The sequence below is a fragment of the Cyclopterus lumpus genome, chromosome 11 (genome assembly GCF_009769545.1).
Source record: "Cyclopterus lumpus isolate fCycLum1 chromosome 11, fCycLum1.pri, whole genome shotgun sequence".
In the NCBI taxonomy this organism is placed as follows: Eukaryota; Metazoa; Chordata; class Actinopteri; order Perciformes; family Cyclopteridae; genus Cyclopterus; species Cyclopterus lumpus.
The window spans coordinates 11,997,078-12,020,714 of NC_046976.1; the positions used below are offsets into that span (position 1 = coordinate 11,997,078).

General features: G+C 44.0%; 2 protein-coding genes across 2 annotated transcripts; both read left to right on the top strand.

The window, feature by feature from the left end:
- The first annotated feature begins 722 nt into the window (after nucleotides 1-722).
- On the top strand, nucleotides 723-9,909 carry LOC117739564 (transmembrane protein 196). The gene is made up of 5 exons (XM_034546048.1): nucleotides 723-887; nucleotides 2,658-2,714; nucleotides 5,133-5,268; nucleotides 9,558-9,676; nucleotides 9,838-9,909. Exons 1-5 carry the CDS (start codon nucleotides 723-725, stop codon nucleotides 9,907-9,909), a joined length of 549 nt encoding a protein of 182 aa, XP_034401939.1.
- Nucleotides 9,910-13,031: 3,122 nt separating this feature from the next.
- polr1f (RNA polymerase I subunit F) lies at nucleotides 13,032-16,620 on the top strand. Its single transcript, XM_034546047.1, has 4 exons — nucleotides 13,032-13,300; nucleotides 14,053-14,194; nucleotides 15,156-15,364; nucleotides 15,582-16,620. Exons 1-4 carry the CDS (start codon nucleotides 13,044-13,046, stop codon nucleotides 16,054-16,056), a joined length of 1,083 nt encoding a protein of 360 aa, XP_034401938.1. The 5' UTR covers nucleotides 13,032-13,043; the 3' UTR covers nucleotides 16,057-16,620.
- Nucleotides 16,621-23,637: the final 7,017 nt, after the last annotated feature.

The window sequence follows — 23,637 nt, forward strand, 5'->3', positions numbered from 1 at the left end:
AGTTTATCATCCCAATGCAGGTGGTATTCATTACGTTTTCTAGCACCAAACTCCAAAAAGGGTTGAGGCTTTTCTGTTGCACTGCCTTAAAACAAATGTTGGCTTATTCTTTCATTGTATTCGTATGTTTTTAGTATTTTATTCCATTTAAGCTTGTTTTTCTATTCTCTCTTATTTGATTCTCCTTTAAATCACGTGTAGCTTCTTTATTAGTTGTACAACCTGTCTAAGTGCTAAACACGCTTTAAATCACACCGTTTGATCAACTGATCTAGAACCAGTGATCAAATCATTTAAGGAGCCTGAAGACTGTCGGCTTCAATGGTGTTTGATTGTTTCAACATGTGGGCGGAGGCTGTGACTCGTGGTCTCTTATATCTATACTGCCCTGTATCGCCCGCGTGTCTCTGCGTGCGCATGAATCCGAGCGTTGGCTGTGTGAGTTTGCAGTAGTGAACTACCTTGGACAGCGCCCGACGACGCAGACGCACTTGAGAAAGAGGAGGAACTTCAGCGAAGTGCAGAGCCAGCTTCCATCCTCTAGTTTTGTTAACTTTACCCTTTTCCTCTATTTGGGACCTACTTTTTCGGATAATCCTTTTTTCTCCCAGCCGGGCATATGAAGCAGTAGAGCGGCGCCGCCCTCGGAGCACCGGGAAGCGGACTCCCCCTCTCGACCCCTGTCCTCCTCCTGCTGGAGTTGGAGAGATGCCCGGGGCAGGATGTGCTCCAGTCGCAAGATCCTGTGGAGCCTGCTCCTGCTGTCCGTGGTGGAGGTGGGCCTCGGTGTGGCGAGTATCGTCCTGGGAGCCGTTGGCATCAGCTGGGTCCAGGGCCAACACAAGCCACAGCAGGGCGACGCTTCCCCGGTGTGGAGCGGACTCTGTGTACGTCCTGCAAACAACATTTTGTCCTGACTTTGCTATATTAACTTCCAGAGAGGATGAGTATCTCCAGGAGTGATATGGAGGAGAGGCTTTGAATGTATCTCAAAAACATCCCAGTAGCAGACTGTATTCTGAATCTCTGTAGGCTCAGATTTATTGCTGTTTTGTTATGTTTTGCACTGCAGATATTAGCAGAGCTGTGTTCTAATTAATGTCTTTAATAAAGTGTTTCATATACAGGCTTTACTACCAATACATCTAAAACTGTAACAACTTAACCTCATAATTCAAACAAAAATATAATTTAAAAAAAGCATTTTTCTTTAAAGTCTTCCAGGCTTTTCGGTTCATGATTCTGTTAATATGTATCACACACATTTTGTGTATACAGTAAAAAGGCCTTTGTGAAAATTAGCTTATTAAATTTATACTGGTTGTTTATCTAATATTATCACTAACTGGAAGTTGTGGCTCAGCCCCCATGTATTGAGGATATCGTGAAGACTCAAGGTTTTGTTTATGTGTGTCTTATGTGACTAAATGTGTTTGTCCATTAGACGTTAAGAAGCACAGAGTAATGTGGCCTGCTAGATGCCCCTGGTGCCAGTTAAATATTGGTTTAATTCATTCATGCTTGAATTATTGCTCGATGCTTTTAAAGGTTTAAATATTTTACGCACCATCATACCCTTATTCCTCTGCATATGTCTCTCACATATATATATATATATAACTTTGATTCAATGACTTGAATATGAGGCAAGACTGCTGAGAATTACTGTAAGGTAATAATCAGGAAATGTCAGTTTTAGATAAACATATCTGTTCCAGATTTTTGCAAAGTGTAATATCTTGTAATATCTCCCTGCGATATGTGGAAATAGTGGAGAGAAAGCAATTAGTGATATTATATAGATTGTAGGTTTGAGTTACTGTATAAAGTTGCTGGCATAGCTCTTATGCAGCATGACAGCTTTGTGTCAACCTCACAGCTGGTGAAAGCTGTCCTGCTGAGTCAGCTGCTGTGACTTGTGATTACCCAAATATCTCCAGAACTGGCAGTCATTAACTGACGCTGTCCTCAAAGTATTCTGCTGGAAAGTTATCCTCATTCAGAGCTTATATTTGTCAGGACGTTTAGAGTTATGTTTTCCTTATATATGAGATTACTTAAATTAATTTCTTCAATATTTCCCCAAGTTATTGGGCAACCATTTTGATAACTTGAAGGTATTTGTTAACTCTCAATGATTTTTTTAGTTGTCACTTCTAAATCAAAAGCCCCCATCTTTATATAATGCGATCAGTCCTTAAAGTTTACCTTTAGAGGCAAAAAAGTTTAAAACTCAAACATTGTGTATTGTATTTATTATATGTAGGAAAGCCAAGGAACACACACACCTACACATACAATCTGATTACTGTTTCCATAAATGTTCAGCAAAACAATGCAGCTTGCATCTCTTTGAGCTGTCCCACTTGTAAGCGTAATACGCCACCGTGCTGTTCCTGTTCATTGCTGAATCATTGACATCCAGGACGACGTGGCTTCCTGCTAGAAGAATAACACACTCTATTTTTAGAGGGACAAAGTTGCATCTGATAACCGAGTGTAAAGAATACATTCACCCCTTTTCCTGTTGTCAGCATGGGGAGAATGGAGTAATACAAATAGATTTGATTTCATAGTTTCTTAACCAGTCATTTTCTGAAGATAACAACTTCTGAAACTGCTTAATTACTCATTTGTTGTTCTCTCTATCTTTCCAGTTTCTGGTCTGTGGGATGTGCGGAGTGCTGTGTGCTCGCAAGAGGACAGGTCTTATTGTAAGTGCATTCATATATTTAGTTCCTCAGTTTCCCACTCGCCTCTTTTATTGTCCTACAGGGATGCGACACATTGGGGAGTCAAAGTGTTTTTCAAGGAATAATTCAAAATGTTGGGGAATATGCTTATTCTCTTTCTTGCCATGGCTAAATCAGATTGATACCACTCTCATATCTGTACAGTAAACTTGAAGCAGAGTAAGGGTTTCTGGGACAACTTTACCTACTTCCAAGGTGCATGGAGAAGTGAAAATGTTCAAAACTCCCGACAACGTGTTTTAGTTTGATGAAAGCCACAGGCCAACATCTGTGTTCTATAAACTGCAAGCGTGAGTTATGATCTCATGAGTACATATGAAGCTACAGCAAGCAGCTGGTTAGCTTAGCTTAGCATAAAGACAGGATGCAGGTGGAAACAGCAAGCCTCGCTCCTTCCCCCTCAAAGCATTTCTAAATCGACAGGAGTAATTATATCTTAATTGCTTAATTTGTTACCTTTGGACAGAGCCATGGCTGTTTCTGACTGTTCACAGCCTTTATTATGCTAAGCTAAGATAACTGTCTGTTGGCTATAGATTCAACAAAGAGATGAGAGCGCTGCCAATCTTCTCTTCTAACGCTGAGCAAGAAAGCCAATAAGTGTGTTTGAACATTAATGCTTTTAAAAAGTAAACATTTTAATCTGAAGACAGTAATATGGCTGGTTTTTGTCCGTTTTTTGCTTGAATTTCAACTTCTTGGTTTTGTTAACTTCAAACAAAGCCACTGGATTAAGTAAGATTCTGATGGTGACTTTTGAGTCACACAATTCATTATAGACTGTAATCCAGTTAGAACTGTGTCCTTTGTAGACAAAACTCAAAGTGGATCCAGACACACCATTTTCAAGATGATTGGCATTTGGTGCAGGCAAAAGACTCCTTAAGAGATGATGAAGATGAACCAATATGTATTGTTGTGTTTTTAAAGATGTTTTCCATTAAAAGATCTTTTTTTAAACATCTCAAATACTCTTCCTATTCAATGAGATGACTCGACGATATCATGTGCTGTCACTCATCATTCATAGAATTTGAATCCGTACACATAAACTGTGAAGGATGTAAATATATTTGTACCGCCTGTGTCAAGAATATAAACTCACTGTCTACCCCCTGGAAGTTTAAAAGTAAAAGTCTAAGAACTGTCACCCAAAAGTGTATGTGTGTACACGTGTGTGCGCTCAGTCCTGCAGGTGCGTACAGTGTGCTCTGAAAAAGACGTCTGAGGAAACCAGAGGAGACAAGCAGACACCTCTCCTCTTCTCTCTCTCTGTCGTTCTTTCCATCTATCTTTGCTCAGTGATCGGGTCGCAGTCTCTCTGTGTCCGAGTCCTCGTGTTTCTCTCTCTAACTCTCTGTCTCCTGTGGGGAGGGCACTAATGATGGATCAATGTCAGCACAATCTGCTGTAACAGAGACATCCCTCACCCTTCCTCTCCCTTTGGCTAACCCTATCCATCCCCGCCTATTGTCTGTGTCGCCATCTTCAACCTTGTGTCTTTCCCTTTTTCATCGCTCTCATCCATCTACCTTCTCTTTTCAATCTAATTCTCCGGAAGTCATTTTGATACTCTGACTCTCTCCATCTCCCTCTCCTCATCTCTTTCCATCCCCTCTTTCCTTGTTTGCCTGCGGGGTGATGATTGCATTAGGTTGGTTTGGCTCCGGAGTCCTGCCAGCCGCTTTCCACACTTCACCGGGTAATGACTGAAATTGGAGATGCCCTTTTCCATGCGGTTAAAGGCACTAAAGGCATCTGTACTGGGAGCAATGAATGAAAACCTAAACTCCTGACACAATACACACACACACCCACACACACACATATGCATGCAAAATTAAACGGGGAGTAGAAAATAAATCGATTCGATTTTATTCTTTTGATTGCAAAGTAACGGATCTGCGGTCATTTTTCCATCAGATCCTGCTGGGAACAATATGATTTTCATACTGGGTTAGAGTTTTCCAGCTGCTTTATTATTCTAAGGAGCTAATCCGTCAAATGTGATTATTAAAGTACTGAAAGGAAAATCTCACCAACCATCTAACACACAAATCAGACACGCACACACACAAGCACAAAAACAAGTGAGTGACGCAAGCATATTTACAAGCCGTGCAATATTTCTGGAAGAAACAGTGTGTTGTGAGAGTGATCCAATTTTCTAATAGGAAATTAGATTTATTTTGACTGATGAGTAATACACTCATCAGAGCAGCTGTCATACAAAACAGCAGAATGATGGAGATGGAAGCTCAATAGTATTTCATATATCTCAGCTCATCACATTTTGTCAGTTTGTTTACAGTTGTGTTGATAAGATATAAATTCTTCTGTTTGCATCACCATAAACCAGTCACTGTCTCTGTCCCTCAGATGATCCTATTTTCGGCATGCTGTATCTGTGGTCTGATTGGTGGGATCCTCAACTTCCAGTTTGTCCGGGCGCTGAACAAACGACCAGACTCCATGCACTCGATCCATCTGGCTGCCATGACTTTGGCCTGTCTGGGTAAACAAAGCATGACACCACAATGTGATGCACTGCAACGCAGCTGAACGCACATGTTAATACCGTATGCTTTCGAATATATATCTTTGTTCAAGTATTTAAAGATAATATTTATATGCAAAGCTTTGAATTAAAAGTAAAGCAGCTCTTCATTTGTAACCTGTCAATACTGTTAATTATCCCAAACCTATTACTATGAGTCACACATCATAGCTCCACCTCTAGAAGGCGGAGTAGACTAATATTCCTCCATGACACGTCTCCCTACACCTTTGCCCCTCTTTCTGTCTTCACAAAAGCAGTGCTTTGAGCTAAATGCTAACGTCAGCATACTAAAATGTTTGCAGTGACAATGCTAACATGCTGATATTTAGCAGACATAATGTTTACCATCTGAGTCTAGCAGGTTAGCAAGCTATAATTCGCTAATTAGCACAAATTACTGTTGGAAATGGAAATTAAAATACCTTATGGTGACAACAAATTGTAGGCGATCACCTGAGGCTGACATGAACATCTGCATTCAATTTCACAGCAATCCATTCAATAGATGTCAAGACATCTCAATGGATTTGTGAAAACTTTTCCCTGCTGCTTGTGATAGAAGAAAGGTGAGGAGATCACCAAAGTCTGTGTGGATTAATCCTCTTGGGATCATGAACGTCTGTACAGAATTCCATCTCAATCCATCTAACAGTTGTTGTAATATTTCACTTTGGACCGAAAATGATGGACCAATCAAGAGAGTGAAGTTGGCATCTTAGAGGCACGACACTAGCATGACTATGATAGTTTAAAAATACTAAAGACGGGGCAGGCCATTGCTCCTCCTATGAATCGCCACCTTAACGTGGTGGAGGAGTTTGAGTGGCTCAGTGATCCTGGGAGCTATGTTGTCCGGGGCATCAGCCCCTGGTAGGGTCTCCCAAGGCAAATAGGTCTCGGGGGAGAGCCCAGACTAAGAGCTGTTCAATAAACCCTGATGATAAGCAGCCACGGACTGAAGCTACCTTGCTCGGACAAGGGAAACCGGGGCACCCTCCCGGAGCCAGACCCAGGAGGGGAGCTCGTCGGCGAGCGTCTGGTGGCCGGGCTTTCGCCCATGGGGCCTCGGTTCGGGCTCAGCCCGAAAAAACATCATGGAGCAGCAGTCACCCTGTGGACCCACCACCCGCAGGGAGAATTATCGGGTTCGGGTGCTATGTAGACCAGGCGGCGGGCCAGGCGGCGGGCCAGGCGGGAGACCTGGGCGGGCCGATCGCTGGCGGCATAGACTAGCTATAGGGACGTGGAACGTCACCTCACTAGCGGGGAAAGAGACGGAGCTGGTGCAGGAGGTGGAGCGGTACCAGCTAGATATAGTTGGGCTCACCTCCACGCACAGCATGGGCTCTGGAACCAAGCTCCTGGAGGAATGGTTGGACTTTGTCCTTTTTCTGGAGTTGCCCAGGGTGAGAGGCGCCGGGCGGGAGTGGGGATACTCACGAGCCCCCGGCTGAGCGCCGCTGTGTTGGAGTTTTCCCCGGGGAACGAGAGGGTCGCCTCCCTGCGCCATACGAGTTGCGGGGAGTAAGGCTCTGGACTGTTGTTTGTGCTTATGCACCGAACAGCATTTCGGAGTATCCGGCCTTCTTGGAGTCGGTGGGAGGGGTCCTGGAAAGGGCGCCGCCTGCCGACTCCATAGTTCTCCTGGGAGACTTCAACGCTCACGTGGCAATGACAGAGAAACCTTGGCGGGGCGTGATTGGGAGGAACGGCTTGCCCGATCTGAACCCGAATGGTGTTTTGTTGTTGGACTTCTGTGCTAGCCACAGTTTGTCCATAACGAACACCATGTTCGAACATAAGGTGGCTCATAAGTGTACCTGGTACCAGAACACCTTAGGCCGGAGATCAATGATCGACTTTGTAATCGTATCATCTGATCTGCGGCCGTATGTCTTGGACACTCGGGTGAAGAGAGGAGCAGAGCTGTCAACTGATCACCACCTGGTGGTGAGTTGGATCAGATGGCGGGGGACTCGGCTAGAAAGACCTGGCAAGCCCAAACTTGTAGTGAGGGTGAACTGGGAACTTCTGGCAGAGGATCCTGTCCGGGAGGTCTTCAACTCCCACCTCCGGAAGAACTTCTCACAAATCCCGAGGGAGGCTGGGGACATGGAATCCGAGTGGACCTTGTTCAAAGCCTCTATTGTGGACGCGGCTGCTCGGGGCTGTGGCCGGAAGGTCATCGGTGCCTGTCGTGGCGGCAACCCGAGAACCCGGTGGTGGACACCGGGGGTGAGGGAAGCCGTCAAACTGAAGAAGGAGGCCTTTTGGGCCTGACTGGCCCAGGGGTCTCCTGAAGCAGCTGACGGGTACCGGCGGGCTAGAAGGGCTGCAGCGGCGATGGTTGCGGAGGCTAAAACTCGGGCATGGGAGGAGTTCGGGGAGGCCATGGAGAAGGACTTTCGGTTGGCCTCAAGGAAGTTCTGGCAAACCATCCGACGGCTCAGGAAGGGAAAGCAGGGTCTACCCCAGGCTGTTCTCAGCAGGGGGGGGGAACTGCTGACCCGGACTGGGGACATCGTCGGGCGGTGGAAAGAGCACTTTGAGGAACTCTTAAACCCGGCCAACATGTCCCCCGGAGAGGGGGCAGCGCCGGAAGACTTTGGGGTGGATTCACCCATATCCCTGGCAGAGGTCGCTAAGCTAGTCAAAAAACTCCTTAGTGGCAAGGCGCCAGGGGTGGATGAGATCCGCCCTGAGATGCTGAAAGCGCTGGACATTGTTAGGCTGTCTTGCTTGACACGCCTTTTCAGTGTCGCATGGGGGTCGGGAACAGTGCCCATGGACTGGCAGACCGGGGTGGTGGTTCCCATCTTCAAGAAGGGGGACCGGAGAGTGTGCTCGAACTATCGTGGTATCACACTGCTCAGCCTCCCGGGAAAAGCTTATGCCAGGGTGCTGGAGAGGAGGCTCCGACCGCTTGTCGAACCTCAGATTCAAGACGAACAGTGCGGATTCCGTCCCGGTCGTGGAACAGTGGACCAGCTCTTTACCCTTGCAAGATTACTGGAGGGGTCCTGGGAGTTTGCCCAACCAGTTTACATGTGCTTTGTAGACCTGGAGAAGGCTTTCGACCGGGTCCCTCTGGGTTTTTTGTGGGGGGTGCTGCGGGAGTATGGGGTGCCGGACCCGTTGGCACGGGCCATCCGGTCTCTGTACGCCTGCAGTAGGAGCTGTTTTCGTCTCCTCGGTAGTAAGTCAGACACGTTCCCGGTGGGTGTTGGCCTCCGCCAGGGCTGCCCTTTATCACCGGTCCTGTTCGTGACCTTCATGGACAGGATATCTAGGCGCAGCCATGGGGCGGAGAGGATCCGATTCGGGAGTCTCGGGATCGCCTCTCTGCTGTTTGCGGATGATGTGGTCCTGTTTGCCTCCTCGGACCGTGACCTCCAGCATTCACTGGGGCGTTTTGCAGCCGAGTGCGAAGCGGCAGGGATGAGAGTTAGCACCTCCAAATTTGAGGCCATGGTGGTCTGCCGGAAACCGGCAGATTGCTCCCTCCAGGTGGGGGCAAACTGCCTACCCCAAGCGAAGGAGTTCAAGTATCTCGGGGTCTTGTTCACGAGTGAGGGTAAGGTGGAGCGGGAGATCGACAGGCGGATCGGTGCGGCTGCAGCAGTAAAACAGGCGCTGTACCGGTCCGTCTTGGTGAAGAGGGAGCTGAGCCGGAAGGCAAAGCTCTCCATTTACTGGTTGGTCTACGTTCCAACCCTCACCTATGGTCACGAACTCTGGGTCGTGACCGAAAGAACGAGATCTCGGATACAAGCGGCCGAAATGAGCTTCCTCCGTAGGGTGGCCGGGCTCAGCCTTAGAGATAGGGTAAGGAGCTCGGACATCAGGGGGGAGCTTGGAGTCGAGTCGCTGCTCCTTCGTGTCGAAAGGAGTCAGCTGTTGTGGTTCGGGCATCTAGTCAGGATGCCTCCTGGACGCCTCCCATTAGAGGTTTTCCGGGCACGTCCAACTGGTAGGAGGCCCCGGGGAAGACCGAGGACACGCTGGAGGGATTATATCTCCCGGCTGGCCTTGGAACGCCTCGGGATCCCCCAGAATGAGCTGGAAAGTGTTGCGGGTGAGAGGGAAGCCTGGGTCGGCCTGCTGAACCTGCTGCCACCGCGACCCGACCCCGGATAAGCGGGTGATAATGGATGGATGGATGGATGGGGCAGCCCACTCTTCCCTTGAAATAAAGAACTATCCCATGTTCCTTCAGCTGGTTTTCCTTCTCCTGTCTTGTCCAGGGATCTCCTCATGTACCTTATCCACGTGGCTCACCTGTCGTCTGGCGAGCTCCGAGCAACAGAGGATGTTCCTTGAGAGGGAGCACTCGCTACACCACTCGCACGAGATGAGCGAGAAGGTATAGACGGCTGCAGAAGAGAGCTTCTTAATGCTCAGCCTGTCAACATGTTCGGCTTAGGCTCTAACAGTTGAAGGAAATGTAATGTTTCGTGACCGAAGAGGATTTTAAAGTTTGTGTTGGGCAATGTGTGTTACGTGTGTTTGTGTGTCCCCTAACAGGAGATCTTGGACAACTCCAGCAACGGCATTCCTCAGATCTCCTACAATGGACACACCACAGCATCACCATGACAGTGTATCACCAAAGGCGACTTGCACACACTAAAACAGAGACAGTTCCTGATTAACTTGCTGTAATACAGCATGTCCTTCGTTCTACACATCCTGCGACGTATGTGACTATATCCTGAGTGCAGGGGGTGAAACCAGGTCTCTAAACTCAGGACCCGGTTTTTCTGCCGCCGGAGAGAAAGAAGGACATTTTGACAACAAGCCGGAGGCGTTTGTGCTTCTGAATGATTATGCAAACACAGGATCAAACCCGCCCCAGATAAACTCAAACCAAAGACGGAATGGAGAGTGGCAAACACCTGTAATTCAGGTGGCAAACACCTGCGTGGCATCATCTGACCTAAAGCTAATGAGCAGGATGGATAGTTTTTATCTAATGAGATGCCTCAAAGTGATGAGCACAAACCAAGCATGCAGCTGATTCACTTGAAGAGCTACTGCTTGTTCAGTCTCAATGTCTTTATTCTCTCTCTCTCCTCTCTCTCTCTCTCGGTCTTGTTATGGTTTTATGGAATGCAGATCTTGAGATGTATGTATTTTCCGATAATGGAATGGTTTGATATGAAATACAGTGATGCGCAATGTTCTGTATTGTATATCCATGCTTGTATATCAGGAATCTAGCCGTACCTATTTTTATAAATGCTTCTTATGAAGTGAATTGAATTAAATGTATGATCAATCTGAGTGGTGGCTTATCTTCCATTGAATTTAGTGCAATATTCTTTTTTCAGCAATGTTCGAATGATTAACTTGCACACAGAGAGCAGCAAGATGAGTCTTATGATCCCAACTCGTGCAGATTTGGCCTTTCTCATTACACTTAAAGAAAATGACTTTACATGTAATGACTTTACAGTCATTACATGTAAAGTCAGTAAGTCTGGCAAGTGTTGTGAGTTTTTACTTAGCTAGTTGCAGCATTCTAATAAAAAAACTAAACATTTTCTTTTTTATGAATGCTTGTAAATCTTAAAAACTAAGTGTACTATATCACACATTGACAACCTGCAGATCATACTGTCAACATAATAAATTTGGAGCAACATTTAAGAAGCACTGCATTCCCACAGTTTAATTAACTAAGTGATACCTTAAGGCTCACACAGTCATCGTAAAGTGAAGTGATGGAGTAAATCTGTTTAATAGTACCTATCAAACCACCTCCCAACCTACAATAACCAGTATTACCAACACTCACATGCATGCACACAGACAGACACACAGCTGTGACCTCTAATGAAGGTATACAGTTGCCGTGACAACATCATGCTGCTCAATTACCTTCCTCATTATAATGTTTGCCTGCTCCAGAAAGCACTGTGTGTGTGTGTGTGTGTGTGTGTGTGTGTGTGTGTGTGTGTGTGTGTGTGTGTGTGTGTGTGTGTGTGTGTGTGTGTGTGCGTGCGTGTGTGTGGAGGGGGTGGGGGGGGGGGGGGGGGGGGGGGGCACAGCAGCAGAAGCCACTGGTAGCTCTTGCTGACTCAGAAACAATGTCACAATATCACTGTGACATCAGTAAGGAGTTGGCCATGGCGCCCAAGAGACCAAAAGATCTGCACTGTGTGTGTGTGTGTGTGTGTGTCTGTGTGTGTGTGTGTGTGTGTGTGTGTGTGTGTGTGTGTGTGTGTGTGTGTGTGTTTGTGTCTGAAATGCTGAATCATGTGACCTCCTGTGGTGCTGCTCTGTCAGAAACCGGTAACACTAGACTGTGTATGCGTGTGTGTGTGTGTGTGTGTGTGAGAGAGAGAGAAAAGAGAAATGAGAAAGAAAGAGAGAGAGAGTGTGAGAGTGCATGCATTATTGACACCTCAGGTCACCCTAATGATCTTAATGTGCCATCGCAGGTGAGAACAGGATACAAAATCAATGACCGTCTCTTATCAGCTGAACAGCTTTACAGCATCCTTGGTGCACACCCTGCAGTTAACAAAAGGCATGTTGGTGAGGAAATTAAGAGACTAAGAAGATTTTTGTCTGTGAATGTTTATTACAGGAGTGACTTTACTGGGAGAATTGCTGGATTGACCTGTGCCCTACTGGGATCATTTTCACTCTCTCTTCCTCCTATAGCTGTGCAAAGTGTACAATATCACTATGATGAAATATTAAATGCTACCAGTTTGTATGTCTGATTAAACAGAATAAAATGGTATTATATGCAACCGAGGTTGATTCATCCTTGGAAGTAAAGGTACTGCAAGTCCTTCCTTCCTGCCGCTGTCAGGCTGCACAACCAGCTGAGTTCCCAGTAGACCACTGTGGAATATAAATACACTGTGCAAAATAGTCATAATAGTTATTATGTCTGCATATATAATATTAATTTATTGTGGATTATTTACTGTTTTTATTTTACTGTTTATTATTTATATTACTTGTTTTTTACTAGTCTCTTGCACTTTACCCCCTTTTCTGCTTTAATCCTGTAAATGTCCCCACTGCGGGACTAATAAAGGATATCTTATCTTATTAAGAAACGCATCATTATGTGAACCTGGGGCATTCACAGGCCTCTGGGGTGCTTCGAGGCAGTCGCTTGGTTTGCCTTGTTGGCTGGGTGGGAACTATTTGTGTGCCTACACGCTAACTCAGGGGTCGGCAAACTTTTTGGCTCTGGGGCCACAATGACTTTTAAAATTTAACATAACTTTGACGGCTAACTTACATACAATTCTGAGACATTAGTAATATAAGTACTTTCATTTTACAACATTTGAATGCAGCATGATGGATTAAGATTTGTCAAATCAAAGATACAACATTTAAAATGCAGCTGTTTTTTCGGTTTTTTAGTTAATAAGTTAACCATTGCAGGGTTTTGTATACACACATAGGCCAACTAAAGAGTTATACATAGTGTTGGTTACTATCATGCAGTTGCATGTAATAATTGTTACATACAATTTTTTTTTTTACATTGAGTCGAAATCGTCTTATTTATTAATGCAAATATAACTGTTATTTATTAGGTAAATAGCTGACTTTCTTTCATGCTGGAGCGTCACTATTTTAATTATGTTCCGACTGTATTTTCTCCTCCTGACCAACAGGCGGCAATATAAAGAAATCTTTTGACAGCCTTCGAGCCTTCCCAAAGCGGAAATTGCGCCTCTTCCGTCTTCCCAAACAGCATGGCGAACCTCGAGCATGCAGAAGACCACCCAAAACATGTGAACATGTCCCGTGAAACACCGGGCAGAGACGCGGACGTCGTCTCGTGCGCCATCCCGTCGTTCGCAGCCGCCTCCGAGCTGCTGTCAGCGCCGTACTCGTGTCTGGTCATGAACGCGCACCGGAGACACGTCACCCTGCCCCCCATGTACCTGAATAAGAAGAGGACCGGTATACAGGAGGAGCTGGAAGCCGAGCTGCTCCGGTTCTCCCAAAGGTAACGACACGGACACGCCGTGTAATTTGACGACTTCAGCTAAATTGAGCCCTTTCTACCGGCGCGCGAGGTCAAACGACACGTGCAGTGGGCGAGAAAGTACTCGGTACTGTAAGTGTGCAGCAGTGTAAAAAGTAATTAAATACAAGCAAAATGCACTGAAAAGTATCAAAAGTTAACCAAATATTAATCGTACAGAAAACTGCCCCCTGTTAGTTTAATACTATATATTTGGATTATTATTATTATTATTGATGCATTACTGTGTCTGCAGCATTTATCATTGCAGCAGTCGAAGCTACTTTTACTACTGTATACTGTTTTGTTAAATTTATAGAATTGCATCACATTTCGTATGAACACTTTTTAATATTCTAACTATCTAGTCGCTCACTCGGTTAAGTTACATTTTCACCACTTGGTCCATGGATGACTAAATAAACACAAGAGAAGTCTGGTGGATCTTTGTCCTGCTCCCAACACTTCACCATCTGATCTCTATTGGTCATATCAGATAAACACACTGGATTTAATTTCTAATGAAAGTGATCTAATGTAATCAAATGGCCTCTGTGGCTCAGTTCTGTCAATTAAGTAATTTGTGTGCAAATTAGATGTTGGTTTTTTTGTCCTTTCTTTTAAATGGAACTGCATTGACAAACATTTGCACATGTTTTATTTGACCATGAATGTGATAATGCATCGTCTTGTTCTGTATCAAACTAATTCAACTTGACCTGTTTGACTTTCAGTCTAAAGGGAGTCCCCCTGGCTTATGAAAACATCAGGATAGTGGGTCCCCATGGAAACATCTACGACGACAGCGGCTACATCCACATGGACGTAGAGGCCAACTTTATTGTCTTTCAGCCCGAAAAAGGACAGAAACTGCTGGTGAGACTGACGTCTACTGAACTCAGCAGTTATCCAGAGTGGCTTGCAGTTCATATTGTTGACATGGACACCCATGGTCTTGTTGTGTTGCTCTTGGCTCAAGGCTTGGAGAAATATATCTTACAATCTCTGTGGTAACAAAAATGTATGTGCGGTACAGTCCATTTCATGTGTGTGATTAAATGTGCATGGGAAAATTGCAGCATATGATTGGGGTATTTTGAAACAGTATGGCCAATACATTATAAACTCCATGCAAACCAAGAAAACAAGCCAAAAGGTACTCTGTTTTAATCAACCTGTGGTGCGGTTCGTTTGGGCAGTATTTGTAGTCTGGTGCAAAGCAACTAGTCCGAGGCTGCTGACGAGACGTGGTCTCAAACTGTTTCTAAGAGAACCCTAGTGCGGCTTGATTCGAAAGAACATAATAATACCCAATTTCTGGAAGTGAACCAAAACACAGGCTCCCTGCCCATGCATTTGTTGAGATGGACACATGTAAACAACAGATTAACTCGAGAGAACTGACTGAACTATTTACTTGACATGTGAGCCCCAGTGACACAATGAAGAAGGGGAAGATGGGTCAGGAGTTAAACTCATCTCCCTCACTCCTTCTGCTTCCCACTGACTCCCTCCCTCTCACATTTTCAACTACCTGAAGCGTATGTATGTATGTGTATATCTAGCTATCCATCTATCTCTCACGGCACGTGCACTACATCCGTGCAAACTCTTCGGCCCTGCTCCTTCATACACACCTTTTTAGCAAATTAATTGTATTGTTTTGGTGCGCTTTAATTTGTGCATTGTGAAACAAACTACAGAGAAAACTAACCAAAAGTATACATTTCACACTAGTCAAATGGACTATGGCTTGTGAAAATGACCTAAGAAGAATGTATATCTGTGGTCCACCTTTTATGCATGTCATTAATTTCTTCTGCGTTTCTTTTCCCAGGGTAAAGTGAATAAACTAGGAATGAGCCATGTGGGCTGCCTGGTGCACGGCTGCTTCAACGCCAGCATCCCCAAACCCAGCCTGGTTTCTGTGAACACCTGGTGGGCTGCAGGGCCGAGAATCGGAGCGGAGATGGAGTTTGATGTGACTGCTCTCGACGCTGACACTGCAGGGGTGCTGCTGATCAGAGGGCAGCTGGACAGGACCAGGTGAGTGTGGGTGATTGTCGGGCTACAAAACTAATCTGCGTTCTCTTTTGGAGAGAGAGGGAGAGAGTGAGAGAGGGGTAGAGATGTTTTTATGGGGAAATATAAGGTTCTTTATAAATCTAACATTGACTTCTTTTCTTAGTCTCACAATGTAGTTGTTGTATTAACTGTTTTCATAATATTTCCAAAGGTGTAACTGAACCCTTGACTGTTTCAGGGTACAAGAGCTGCTGGCTATTGGTGAGAGCTTAGAGTCGGGCGTCCCTGCAGACCAGCCAGAACCACCAGAGACAGAACCCACCGAGGAGTCTCCTGTAGACACCCCCAAGAAGAAGAAAAAGAAGAGAGACAAAGTCAAGGAGGAGAGAGATGAGGTGACAAGTACACCTTCCTGCCAAGTGGATGGCAGCACAACATCAGAGCTGAATGGAACAATCACTGAAGCAAATGTCAATGGAGCTGGAGAGAAGAAGAAAAAGAAGAAGAGAAAACATGTGAAAGAAGAGGAGGAGGAGGAGGAGGAGGAGGAGGAGGAGGTTGCAATCTCTACCATGGAGGTCCACGGCAGTGACTCCAGCGGTTACCTTAGTGACAAGCCAAGCAAAAAGAGGAAACATGAAACTGCTTCAGCTGTTGCATCTAGTTTTAGTAATGTTCCTGAACCACCAAAGTCCAAGAAGAAGAGAAAGTGACATTGAACAGCTGAAATAAATAATCGTATTCCATTTGGAATTTGGTTAAATTTTGTGTGTGTGATGAGGTCATACAACATTAATGACGATAAGGAATAGAGAGACGTGCCTTAGCAATTAAACTTTTTTTAGCAGGCAGGTTTTCTGTTTGGTTCTGAGTTCTTGTCATGCTTGCAGAAGAACCTTCAGCAGCTTGCGGAAAAGCACACTAGAGGATGTAAGCCGACTCGACCGATCAGTCCTCATTGTAAGTGCAACTCTCTCTCACCACCTGTGGGGGGAGCAAAGCCTCTTCAAGACACAAAAACACTGGAGTGAAACTTCTCAAACTCATCTGTTAAACAATGTGCTGAGATCAAATAGGACAGGGCTTTGCATTGACTTTTAGAGCCAAAAGGGAAATGTATGTTATTACTGCTCTGTAGCCGCTCTGTGCAGTTTCTCCTGCTTGTATACCGAAGAAGGAAGACTAGGCAACTGAGACCGCTGAGCTCGGGTTAAAATCAACAGAAATTGACATTATTCATTTCTCATCCCAATTAAAAAGCTCTATTTTTGAATGTTCATCCTGCTTCTTTTAATCATTAAGAATCATTTGAAAATATTATTGGTTGTTTGTTCAAAATAGCTGAAGACAAAGTGGGTCTGCAAAAAACTACACTTTTGACATCTAGAACATTACGGTATTTATTAGAATAAACTATCCCTCTAATGATTATTAATACAAAGATTTGTTTTTCATGCATATTCACTCCCACAACACTGGCCAGTTGGTGTCAGGTGATAAAGTGCTGAGAGACGTCCTAAAGATCTTAGTGTTTTCTTTGCCCCCCCCCCCCCCCCACACACACACACACTTCAGTGGGGAGTCTCATTAGCTGTAAGGTGCTAAGAGTTGGAGAGCTTATCGGGAGCTGCCTAAAGAGGACAGATAAGGAGCTGCAATTAACTTTGCTCATCTTCATCTGTCACACTTGATTGTGTACATCTGTATTTTACAATTTAATACCTTGAATAATGACATAACTGCAGACTTGAAAGCTTTTTAGTAAGTTTCTATTCAATTGATAAAGAGTTGGATGTGAAGATTGATATCGCTTGCATGTGTGCACAGTAAATGTGAAGCTGCAGCCAGTTAGCTCAGCATATAGACTGGAAACGGCTAGCTTGGCTCTGTGCAATGTTTTAAAAAAAACATACTAGCACCTCTAAAGCGAGCTAGTTAACACTTTATACCTTGTGTTATAGTTATCTAACTTTCAATCAAGATAATTTGGAGCTCTCTTTTAATGGATTGCCAATATTTATATCAGCATTATTACCAAAGTGTTTTTACATCAATGCAACCCAAAAGTTGTTTTTAACAATGCCTTATGACTAATCTTTAATGGTAAATTAAATTTCCATTTATAAAGACATTGTTACAAACTATAAATACATAAAGTGGTACTGAAATAAAATTTGAGCTAACTCATTGAAATGTGCAAAGATTTTAGACTTCAGCAAAGAAACTCAAAATCCAATGTACTTGTGACCACATACTCATTATGAATGCTCTGAATGACCTCACCATGTGCTATTTCAACAGTACAAATACACAAACACTTGTAATCTTAAACTAAAGAGATTTAAAAACTGATCTGAAAAGTTCAAGTGGACTTTAAAGGGTTGATTGTCATTTGTCCTCCCATGACCCCCCCCTCCTCCTGTCTTTATCACTCTTTTGCCGGATTCAACCCCAGCCCATGTGCACCTGTACCCCCTCCCTCCCTCCATCACCACTCATTTATCTTGTCATTCCTCCTATCACTCCCTCGCGCTGACTCCCCCCTCTTCCCCTATGCTGCTTTCTCTCTACCTCCTACTTGTCTCCCTGATTTATTGAAGGCGGTGTGCAGTTCACACACATTCCACTTCTGACACCCCCCTGCCACTGGACTCTCATATCTAGGCTTGGTCGTTTATCTTCATGATCCTCACTGGAGAGAAGAAGAAGAAGAAGAGGGAGGGTGAGAGAGATGGGACAATAGAAGGAGTGTTGTTTTTGTTAAGCGGGCCAGACTATCTTTTCATTCACCTCTGTGCCTCTCAAGGAGGGGTCTCTGATGTGTGCAAGTGTTAATTTGGGTAGATTGGCTGTGTGTCTCTATCTCCTGTGTCAAAGTTTCCAGGGCCCGTCGGCTCATACATGAAAGAACCCCTTAAGTCTTTATGGAGAACAACGGGTCCCTGACTCAATGCTTCAGGTTCAGACACACACACACACACACACACAAAACAACCCATGCCACACACTCACTGGCTCACTCATGCAGACACACCACATCCTCAACCCACAATCCACAAATCCCCATACATGCACACCCCCGTTGGCCAGGCCTAATTAGTTATGTGGTCGGCACTCTGCACTGTCCCAGAGCCCCAAATGGCAGCAGGTCATAAAACCTTAAGTGTTCCACCAGTCAGAGCCGTGCAACTGTGGCCATATATCCTCCAACACGGCCCAGCCAGGGCTGAGTCGTATCAAGTCCCATCTCTCACAGGCCTACTGACATCCATGAAATCTCTTTATGGCATTTTCAAAGGCATTTCTAAGAGATTTTTGGCACTTCTGCTTTGCATCTCTTTTTTTGTCTGCTCCCTCAGGTAAGCTCACAGAGTCAGACGGGCTTCAGCATTCAACTCTTTCCCAAGGGATCAGGGTTCACACACACACAAGCTCATGCACACAAACGGTTAACCCCAAAAGTAAACATTGCTTTTGGTTGGTGAGTTGGATTCCCATAGTTAGTTTGTTTCCTTGGTACCCGACACCACCGGCCTCCCCTCAGTAACCCTGGCAACGACAGACGGGTGTTTCTTGTGACATAATTTCAATTGCTTGTGTGTGTGTGTGTGTGTGTGTGTGCGTGCGTGTGTACGTGTGTGGTGTTTCGCATTTTCAGAGTCGGGTACTGACAGCCCTTCCATTGAGCTTTCCTTAATTGCGAGACAACATAAACTTTTTCAAATGTTCTATAATTATTTACTAGTTTAAGCTAGAAGAACAAAATGGTGTCGTCCCACTATGTCGTAAAGCAGAAGTCTGTATAGCTGGAAGTGAAAGTTGAAAAGAATGACAAAAAGCGACTTTTTAGAGAGAAGTTCAAACCCTGCTGACTTTCTTACCTCCTCACAGCCGGCTAATCATTTCACCGTTTGGGTGTGAATGTCGGGTTTCCTGTTTTGTAAAGTTGCAGAATTGTTGCACACGGCGCCCCGAATAGTGACTGAAGAAAGGTGTGTGTGAAGGGGTTTCTCGAAGCTTTTCAACCATTTGACAAGCAGTTCTGATGAAATGTGGTGCCTTAAATACAAATCTACAGCCAATTAGCTTAGTTTAGCATTAAGGCTGGAAGCAGGGTAACAAAATCAGCTTTATTTGTCACATTTTTGATCAGTTGAATTATAGTTTACAAAGAACTAAATGTGACACACAAGTCCTAATTAATATATGTTATTATATGATGTTTACACATTCACATTGTCCATATATACTAAATCTAGTATTCAATAACTTTTTTTCACACAAAAAGAACATTGCAATTAATGAGTCCTCATATCGTATTTAATTGATTTTTCATCTTATTGTGTCTGTGTGTGTGTGTGTGTGTGTGTGTGTGTGTGTGTGTGTATGTGTGTGTGTGAGAGATTAATGGGGCTCAATGTAACCAGACGTTAATGTCTAGACGCTCACAGATGTCTAGACGGTTTTCAGACCAAACCTTAACTCCTACACCTAAAACACTGGAGAAATACAGACAAAAGGTTAGAAAACAATGAAAATAGTTTTAATTTGAACTGTATGCAGCTATTATGATAGTAATATCATCCACAGAGACAAAGCTAATATTGAAAGAATGAGGCCAAATCATAAAAGCGTGCACGTAGTCAACTCAGTTCAGATTTACTGTGGAACAACAAGCTAACGTAAAAAAAATATATTTCTACCATTTCATATACCTTTTGTGTATAAATCAAGAGTAGAGCAGAAATGTGGAGGGGAGTAATGAGGGGAGGGGCAAGAAGAGGAAACACACACAGCATATCATCAGACTTTCAGTCACAACCTCCCAAACCACAGAAAAATAAATAAGCCAAAAGTGAGAGAAAAAAAGGGTAAGCGTCTGGAAAGAATGATCTCATGTTAACTCATGCCACTTTACAGAACAATACCCAGGACCACAACTAAATATTTATTATTTTTAATTCTATGACAAACTTGTCAAACTGCAGAGCTGAAGGTCCATATTGGAAAGAGGGCAAGATGGAGAGAAGAAGTAAAGGGAGAAAAACCTGGGTGGCCAAAGTGCTGCTTATGAAGTGTACGTGAGAGCTGATTGCTGGAAAAGCACTTATAAAGTTATCGACGGGAAAATGAAAGAAACTCCCCAAACTGCTAACTAACGCTAATTACAAAAGACTACATGTGACGAATTGTTTAGCATAAAAAGAAAGACACAGAGATCTTCCAATGAGGTTTTACTAAGTCTTGCTATGATCTAAAACAGCTTTTCTGTAGCTCTTGATCACTTTCAGTTTGAAGCTGTGTGAGAGAAGTGAGCATTTAAACATGCTATGATTCCAACAGGTGTTTCTCAAGGTTTTGGGAAACTCTAAATCCTCAAGTTGTAATTCAGCTTCTTTGCTTCTTTGATTGTTTGTATGAGAATGTGTGACGTTTCCCCATATTTCCCAAATTCCCTTTGTTCTAAGCAGTTCTGGCACTGTGTTGTGTAGAAAAAAATTATAATGTGTCCCGAACAGTCAAAAACACATTCTAGACAATCTGTACAGAGGAAAAAGAACTCTTAAGAGATTATAATTTACACTTGAACAAAACCCAGACAAAGACACTTGTTTGGCATTAGAATGAACCTGAAATTACAACGTGCTGTAAGCACACTGCTCCTCTCTACATCATCATCATCATCATCATCATCAAGTGGTGGCATCACTCTCCTCGTTCTTTCAGGCTTGTCAGCATACACCAGAGTTCAGAATATGAGCGTTAAAACAAATGAAACATGGCACCCTTAAAATACACAGCAGAGAGTGGGTGACCTTCGTTCAGAAAATAAACACAGACATTACTCAGACTCTGGGGGGGGGGGGGGGGCGATTTGAGGCAAGGTGCTGACACGGGTGACGGTGGGTGGGGGAGCCACGAGATGAGGTTTTCAGTGTGGCAGTGGAGAGGGAGAGCGAAGAGGTTGGAGAGAAAGAGGGTCATTTAGAAAGGAGGAGGTGAGGCGCTTGCAGAGGTTTGGCGAGTGGGAGGTGAAGGTTTGGAGAAAGGGGGGAGAGAGATATATGATGTGGTATTGGGGTTTATCCGACTTCCACACACATGAACCCTACCTTTCACAGGCCACCCGGTGGACACCCCGTGACTGGCTGAAAGTGAACCAATGAGTCAGGGTGTGAAGAGAGAAGGAAAGAAAGGCAAAGAGAGCCCCAGTGACACAATGAAGAAGAGGAAGATGGGTCAGGAGTTAAACTCATCTCCTTCACTCCTTCTACTTCCCACTGACTCCCCTCCCCTCTCACATTTTCAACTACAAATTTGCTTTATTGGCGAGACCCTGATATAAGTATATATATAACTACACAAGGCTTACAAAGCAAATACAAGTGTGTATATGCAGTTACTATACAACTACGTTATTCTGCCTCTGCTTAGCATTTGTCACCAGTTGTTACTCCACTCTCACTCCAATGTTGTTCTGTATTTATATGAAAACAAGGGAGGAAAATTAGGGTAAAACTGTCAAGGAGAGAGACACAGAAAGAAAGAAACAGAACGAGAGAGAAGCGTCTAGTTTCAGATTTACAGTGGTGGTGGGAGAGATTTGGCAGTGGTCTTACAGCACACTGAGGACAGAGCCAGAAGAGGAGTAGGAAGACAGATTTACATGGTGAGAACTACTCTGGCAGCTCTGGAGCAGCACACTGGACACATACTGTTCTCCAGTGATCTCTATATTTACAAAAAAATAAATATACTGCTATAGCAGCGTGATAAAAACAATATTTGCATATTAATAATCCACACTTTTTTTCCACCCTAAATGATTGTGTGAGATGAGTGAAATGCTGGTTCCCAACAGCCGTTCCTCCCATGCCGCCTAGCGGTACTTCGATCTTACTGTGGTATTATGTGGTATTAATGATATATGGACTCAACATACAACAGCGATTTAGTGTCAAGATGGTCTTTCTGCTATGTGCTGTAAGATATTGCATTTACAATTTATGGGATTAAGGGCTAGCTTGCATTTAAAATGTAACAATAGATGTAAACAACTGTCTGTAGCAGAAATGTGCAGTTTTTATCAGCCACTGAGAATGGCAATGTCAGTCGGTCGGTCCACTTTGATCCACATTGAAAATATCTCATCAACTATTGGATGGCTGCTATGATGTTCCATACAGACGTTGATGATTGATGTAGTGCGTGAATTTAAACGGTGTAGTGTTGTTTCAAATCGAACACGGCGGTTGTACACTTCACCGAAAATGACGATTGCGTCATTTGACCAAGTCCTCTTTTTCAATTGGCATATTGCAGTAGGACAGATCATTAGCACCAATATTTGACCGCGGTTATCTGTCGCCGAAATACCTGCCATCGTGTTGCTTATTGACAATTGTATTCAAAACTGATAGAAATTAACATGATTTTAAATTCCATTTCTTGTGTGTTTCCAACAAGGGGGAAAATATGGCGCAATCTCTGCCATTTTCTTGCCGTTTTGGTGGTTCCTCCCCGTTCGCTAGGTCACCAAGATAGCGAGCTTTGAGGTGAGAGGGGTCCAGAGTTCTACACTCAACTCTTTGACCGTCTATGAATACAACATCCAGGTGCATTTTGGCGTATTTGTCACTGTTGAACGCACATATGAACTCAAAAAAAACACATTGTTCAAACACTCTTTATTTTTTGTTAAGTATGGCGGATTAGAAAAGTGTTAACAAATTTGCTATCAATGTTAATAAAGCGTTCTGACATCATAAAGGGCAACTAAAGCAACAACTAGTAGCCAATATGATCTATAAACTGCACCTGACCACTATTGGATGCATGCTCTGTCAACCAGCAACTTCAGTTGAAATGCAAATCAGTGCAAGCTGCAGAGGTATTGTTCTGGGTCGACCACAACCCCTGACCTCCCAGGAAGGGACAAGCTGAATGTATCCTCGTAGGAACAGTTCATGTTTACAGTATTAATATGATCAGTTACTTAGTTAGTTCAGTTCTGTAAAGCGAAAAAAAAGTTTATTATATACAGAAGTATATAATTTGAGACACAGCAATAAGTCTGTTCGAAGATGAAGAAAATCCACTTCACATCCAGACATCTTGACAACATTTTGGTTTGACACTGAGGTTGTTGCCTGTCAAACCTCCTCTGTTTACTTCCACAAACAATTAGTCCACACCACAAACTATTATTAATTTCACTCTGTGTAACCAATAATAACAGAGCAGAGCAGGAAATGGGCCATTATGAGTCTGTAATTGAAGGTCTGACTCTTCAC